This window comes from Halyomorpha halys, unplaced genomic scaffold, assembly GCF_000696795.3.
Source record: "Halyomorpha halys isolate HHAL.00 unplaced genomic scaffold, Hhal_1.1 Scaffold82.1, whole genome shotgun sequence".
NCBI classification, from domain to species: Eukaryota; Metazoa; Arthropoda; class Insecta; order Hemiptera; family Pentatomidae; genus Halyomorpha; species Halyomorpha halys.
In genome coordinates this window covers 1,234,052-1,241,409 of record NW_027109449.1, presented here as the reverse complement: position 1 = coordinate 1,241,409, position 7,358 = coordinate 1,234,052, and the positions used below count along the sequence as shown (strand labels likewise).

The window sequence follows — 7,358 nt, the reverse complement described above, 5'->3', positions numbered from 1 at the left end:
AGAAGTGAAGATGCACAAATGGTGGACATGATTTCCCATATGAAATCATGAGGTGATTTTTATTGTATAAAATAAATATATAAGGATGAAGTTTGGTGTTATATAGATTTTATTATTGTTATAGGTTTTTGTAGTGCATGAATATGGGACAGTGGTCCCGAAACGTTGTACAATTGTCATGAATAAATAAATAATAATTTATTTCAAATGATGGAAGTGATTACCTCAAAAAAAAAAAATTAAAAGAATTTGTATTTATTGAATGTAGAACTTCGGTAAAGAAATTTCTCTTCAAATGAGTATATATAAACTCTAGTTCAATTTATGATATTTGTTAGGACTATTTTTTTTAAGTAAATCTAAAACCTATTTTTACAAAAGGCATATTATTTCGTTATAAATATATATAAAAATATATATTGCTTAATTTAAGTAATTAATAGTAATTTTTACCTGGGTCGAAGGTATAAAGATATTCTGTCAACGGAGAAAGAATAGGTTCCACATGCATTGCAGTTGTGTATCTGTAATAAATATTTTTGAATACTGATAACTAAATATCTTTGAGTTATTTTTTACCTTTTCTAAAATCAGTTATTGTTGTCATGAGTATACTATATAGAGTATAAATTAATGTTTGCTTAAATTAGAACAATTTATTGCTATGTATGTGTAATACAAGTATTTCCTGGGATAAAAGTTGGGGGATATTACTCGAATGAATTGTAATCGGACTGTATTTGAAATAAATTATAATTATAATGAACAAACCTCTATTATTTTAATCTTTATGAAACATTTGATTGTGTTTGCTTTTCCAAAGATTTACAATACAATTATTAGAATTTGGATTAATTTGGACTATTGCTATGTTTACAAGGAATTATAGGTTACTTGTTTGGATGTTGGGGTGGAAGGCGGGTAACTCTACTGTTCCTTTCTTCTCATCTTGCCGCCGACGCCGACTCTCTTGCCTGAGTGTTCTGAAGTTCTACTTACCCAGGTCTATTTAAAGAAAGTGGCCTTTTCAAAATTTGCCAGCTCTTGCTTCACCTGTACTGGTTAATATGGCTACAAAAAACTTTTCTTAGTTTACATATGTTGTTACTTGAGGGCAACATTTCCAAGCCCCATTACAAATTTCTTGAGGGGGCATCCACAAAAAATGTATGAAAAATACCAGTGTGAGAAGGGAAGATATAGAAGTTTAATTAAACAGGGGGTTTTTCTTGGCATTGCCCACCTGATTATATATTGGTTGCCAACAGGTAGAAGGTCTTAGTTATTCGAGATATGGTTGGACCTGTCTCAACAGGTCCTTGGCTGGGTAAGGCTGGGTCCTCTGTTAGGTAAGCTGATTCACTGTAAATACTACATGGGCGCTATACCTACATTATGACTGGCCTTAAAACATCTGTGACATCAAAAGAGAAGCCGACCGAGGGAAATAGGCAACGCCCCTAAAACAGAGGTAACTAATGGATGACTAGAAACAGAGGAGGGGGGAAGGACACACATGGGCAAGGGAAGAAATACAGAGAGAAAGGAGTCAAAGGAGCACAGAACAACCAGGCACACACAGTTGAGGACAGTCTCGACACTCACAGTTGAGGTTGAGGACAAAGTTGAAGACGGAACAGAGTGGAACACCAGTCTCCATTTATTACCGCTATACCGCTGTACCACTGTATAGCACTGTACCGGGCAGCCTTGCTCTGGCCGGGCACCAAAATCACTACTACAACATGGCTGTTGCAGGAGGCAATGGCCTTGATATGGTGTCTCTCCTATTTCCCAACCAAGATAACATCGGAATTGAAGACGTGCGCATGGCAGAAGCTCCCTCCGTGAACAAAGAAGCGAAGAGGTTACTGGAGGAAGGGTGGAAACTTGTGCCCCAGGCCAAGCACGCGTACAGAGACGCAACGTGGACATCTCAGTGGCTAATCCCACTCCGGTACACAACAAATGGGGCATCTTCCAGCGGGACCAGCAGCCCCCCAGCAGCAGCAGCCCAAGGCGAGAAGTCCACCTCCAATTATCATTGCTCCTGCCATGGCGCAACAGTCAGTTAAAGAAATGCTGGCGATCATTGGAATTAAAAAAATTCACTATTAATAATTCCTCGCAGGAGACCCGTTTCCATACTCTAGTTCCACACATTTGCTCCACGAGGGACGAAGAGGTCTAAAAAGTGGGTCCTATATGGATTCGACTTGGACAATGACCTCCAGTAAAATCTTCCGGGGTTCAAACTGATCCGGCGACTGACAAAGACCCAACCGAGTGGCCATCGAAAAGAAACAGAGCTACTACAACTCGTGACGGAACACCACGTCAAAATATCAGACATTAGGAAGCTTGGAGCCATCAACCATGTCCGCTTCCGGGTATCCCCGTCAGAGAAGACGGCTGCCCAGTCCAGTGCAGGCAGTGCCAACAATATGGGCGCACAATACGCTATTGCAACCGCACTGTGATATGCTCTAGGTGCTCCGAAAACCACGAATTCTCCCAATCCACTTTGACAGGGACACCCAAATGTACCATATGCAACAAGAAAGGGCATATGGCGACCTCTAAGGAGTGCCCTGTGCGGGTGAATCTTCTGGAGAAGAGGAGGACCAAGAGGAAAGTCCCAGCACCACCAACAGCGCAGCCCAGAAGACAGACACCCAGCAGGAAAATCCAAAACGACGTCACTTTCTCTGAACTGATGGGAGGATCTCCAGTCCAGAAGCCAGAACAACCGTCGACCCAGCCTGTCTCGGTGACCAGTGCCTCTAACATGCCAGCCATGGAACAGATATGCGTCCGCATGGGCCAAATGATGAGCATGGTGACTATGCTCATGGAGATGATAGGCAAGATCCTAGCTCGCCACTATAAACACGATGAGCACCTAGTCATCAATTACAATCTCAGAGGCCTCTCATTGAAGCAGGCTGAAATCGAGCTTCTACTGCAGCGGCATAGACCATCAGTCGTGGCGCTCACCAACACAATGCTCTTCACCTCGTCACGGCTGTACTTTCAAGGGTACACCACATACCGAGAAGCCTGCCACCACGGAGCTCGTGAAGGAGTCATGGTCTTGTTCAGGAGAGACATCCCGTCAAGGAGCATCCCGAATCCAGTGACGGCTACCGAGGGTACTCATCTAGTCAGTGGACGTACGGTTTTAACACCGTCACACGTTCACCTGTGTCTACAGAAGACCTCGGGCTGGTCTCACGTCCGTGAAGCTGCTACTGCAACACGCCCAGGCGACTAGCCGGCATGTTATTTTGGGGGACTTCAATGCCCGGCCCCTCTGGGTACTTACATCACTAAGACCAGGCTGTCTCTCTTCCACCCGGGAGTGCATACTTTTAGGCACGCGTCCCGCCCTTCGTGCACGTCAACACTCGACCTTCTCCTGACCAGAAGCATGCACACCGTCACGGACTGCCAAGCGCTGCCCTACGGACCATCGGACCACAGGTCAGTACTATACACCTTTAATGGTAAGCCCGCGACACCATCTGCGAGCAAATATCTTCTCCATGAGGCTGACTGGAAACGATACACGTCGAGCGTTGCTGAAGCACTACCAGCCATAGTGCAATGCAACACATCGGACGAGGTGGACACAGCAGTGGAGGTAATCACCACCACCATCCAGAGGGCAGCCAACAGTAACATCCTGTTTTTCATCCTGAAGTTCACTCCTGTCCCCAACGCCATCACGAAGCCACCGAAGCACATCCTCGCTTTGATTGGCCAGCAGAACAACCTACGTAATGTCTTCTTGCGCACGCGTGGCTACCGCTTGAAACCGGCCATCAATGCGATGACCCGGCAAATAGCCTCCCTCATGCGTGACTGGAAGACAGCGCTCTGGCATGACCAACTCCGAAGAACACATGACGACCATAGACAGTTCTGGAAGTTGGTCAGGACCTTTATGACCAAGAGGAGAATAGTGCATCTCACTGATGGGAACGACCTGATGACGTCTGGGGAGCAGCAGCGGGTGGACACGCTCTGCAGTCTAAGGAGATGAAGGCGGTCGAATCATTTTTTCTTCATCCACTCTATGGTGTGGGCTTGCCGCTTTACCAGGTGATGATCACATGCGACACCCATTTTATGAGGCTGCGTGGAATATATGAATTATAATTTAATTTGGTAAAAATTCAAATGGTATAAAACTTGTCTTTAAATTGAGAACTCCATTCATAACTTCACTCATTGAATATTCTGAAATGTCAAGAATGGTATCCGTGTTTCGGAGTCTTATTGTTTGGGATTATTCTTATTGATTATTGGTTGCAACTAGATAGGTATTTTTTATGGACTACTTACGATTGATAGAGTACTGTTGATATCAGTGGTATGGCTACAATGAAGAATCGTTTTTTCATATTGAAAAGAGTTGCTATACTATAATATAATAGAATAGCTATAATAATTAAATACTTGAAAGATGTTGCAAAGAGAAATCTTATAAGAAAACTACGAATCGGAAAGAGAAGGGATTAAATAGGAATATAGATAAGATAACATTTTGTTATTTATGTAACCGATTAATTCATCTGCACAAGGGTAATTTATTTAATACTAATGCAAAGAGTTTAGTATTTGCTTTATAAAAACGATCGGCATTGGAAATTAGATAAAGAAACAATCAGCAGATTTACATATTAAGACAAATATGCGTTGCAGAACCGGGAGTTGAAAATGAAAAAAGCATTAATTGAGAGATATGCAGTAAGAAAAACAAACAAATAGTAATTTTTTTCAAGTATCTGTAAAGTATATAGCTAATCCTTATTTGCATCTACGTGATCTCATAATTTTTTGTCCTGTTGATGCCTGGACTGGCTATATTTGTTTAATCTTTTTTTAGCAGCCTGACAATTTCAATTTTTTATTCTAGTTTTGTCAGTGTGATAATTCACTGAAGCAACATTACATTCATGCCATCTTAATTAACACCACAATATCTGACTAAAATTTGCATCAATTCCCGATTTTTCCTTTACCGTCATCCTCCCGATTCTCTATAATGTTTGGTCCATATATATCAATGTATAAAAAACAAAAAAGGATCCATCTTCGATGAAGTGGCACTTAATTTAATTACCAACTTCTTTTTTTATCTGTAGGCCTACAGTTCAGTTATAACATTGGTTCATTGGGGAATCGTTTTGCAATTCATGTACACTTTGTTCATTATGCTAAAAAATAACCAATTCTCTTTAATTAGAAAATTCTTCTAACAAATAAAATCTTAATCCTAAAAAAAATAATAATAAATATGAGAATATTTATTTAAATAATTTTTTTCTTCAGCGCTCCGTTTGTTGAGGTTTTTGTGTTAGATTAAGTGGTTCTGATTTCAATTAAAGATATGATATTCTGTACCAGAAGGCCTTGACAATGCGTGCTCATACAAGTAAGGTACCTTGATAGGAGATAAACTGACAGGATCAGTCTTAAGGTCATTAGCTGTAGGTCCTTAAAGGAAGGAAACTTCGCTCTGCAGGGAACTAGCTTACAGTCACGATGGGGACTCTAAGTCCTACAGGAACTAGCAGTAGATCCCTAAGAAAAGAATAAAATATTTAGGAAGGAGGAGAGGTCAAGAGAGGGTAGACTGAAATAAAAGTCCAACATACATTTCAAAAAATAGAACTAGAATGTACTGAACTACTACTATATTTTTACTCACTCCTTCTTAAGGGGGAGAATTCGCACTTTAGTCTATCAAGTAAACTCTCTGGACTACTAAACTCTATCAAGAGATGCTACAAATGTACTTAAAAAGTTTTTACTCTCACCAACACCCCCGCGACTAAATCTCAAAGGCAAAAATGTGAAATGGATTCCTGCCAGTGAAACAATAAGACACCTGAGAATTCACCTCGATCCATCGCCTTACCTGGGATTACCATGTCAACATCAAACTAACTCAAACCTGCGCAAAGTTAGCAATGCTATACCATTCCTTATCTAAATATAAAATCCAAATTAAAACCAGAAACAATTGCTTTTATTTTTAAAACAATTTTCATGCCACTGCTGATGTACGGCTTTGTCTTGTACATACATTATTTTATTTCAAATTATGAACAAGATCTGGCCATCTTGTGTTGTTTGCCGTAAAAAGAAAAACAAAAATAGTTAACAACTATTTATTTTCCGAAGTTTCATCCCGCTTTTTAGTGCTTCATCAGGGCTAAAAAAAACACTAAAATATTTTGACATTGTAATATAATAAGATACAAAAAAGTAAATTAATGTAGGGTTAATATTATGTAAAATAAGTGAAGGAAAATCATATAGAAATAAAACAGTATTAATATAAAATAAAAAATTTCCTAAACTATAAGGTTAAAAAATAACAGAAAACGCAATAACACGCAAAAATAGAAAATTAGATATTAAATAAATCAAAAATTAGTATTCTAGCCATCTTCAAGGACATCTTCAATACAAACTCTTCCTCACATTAATTTAAAATTTCTTTTGCAGGCTATTCTGCCAAGGTCATTTTCTTTATTATAAGTTCAAAACCCATTTATTTAAAATTTAAAATCATTAACATGGTGGTGTATTTAATTGTTGATAATCTTATAGAGGAAAATTAAATGTTAATGATTTTAAATTTTAAATAAATAGGTTTTGAACTTATAATAAAGAAAATGACCTGGGCAGAATAGCCTGCAAAAGAAATTTTAAATTAATGTGAGGAAGAGATTATATTGAAGATATCCTTGAAGATGGCTAGAATGGCCGAAACGTTGTACTACCGAAAAATAAAGCGTTGAGACAGAATTGGAAACTAATTTTTGATTTATTTAATAAATAATTACCTTGTCTCAAAACATTTTGAAATACTATAATTAAAGAAAATTAGATTTAAGAAAACAAAACAAATCCCATCAAATCACCTTTACCCCACTGCTGATGTACGGCTGTGAAATGTTGTGAGTGGCATCCTTTTCGAAAAAGGAAAAAAATTACAATTATTTAAAAATAAATTCCTAAAAATTACAGTGAATGCTTCTTGCTTTGTAATAAATAGCCAATTGCATCGGAGATTACAAATGGAATCGATTGAGGATTACATCAAAAAACGATTCATGAGGTTCCACTCCCAGTTACCGACAGTTAAAGGAGCAGTGACTCATAACTTCCAATAATTCATAAGAAATCCAACCTCAACCCGAAGACTGGTGCTTCAAGATATCCTGCTATAGATTCTACACTTCTCAATACCATTGATTGACATTACTTCCATTTTAATTTATTTTGTTTTCTCTCGTCGTCCTTTTCTCAAATTAGCTTGTTTTGTTTTTTCTTATAGGGCA

At 38.7% G+C, this 7,358-nt stretch overlaps 1 protein-coding gene across 1 annotated transcript in view; it reads right to left on the bottom strand.

Annotated features, from left to right (window-relative positions):
- Positions 1-4,491, bottom strand: part of LOC106692978 (uncharacterized) — a 9,605-nt gene extending 5,114 nt beyond the window's left edge. The window contains exons 1-2 of the mRNA XM_014439274.2: positions 4,348-4,491; positions 454-524 (exon numbers count right to left, since the gene is read on the bottom strand). Of these exons, the coding sequence (XP_014294760.1) occupies positions 454-524; positions 4,348-4,406 (130 nt within the window). The 5' untranslated portion in view covers positions 4,407-4,491. The remainder of the gene's footprint in view (positions 1-453; positions 525-4,347) is intronic.
- Between the last annotated feature and the right edge of the window lie 2,867 nt (positions 4,492-7,358).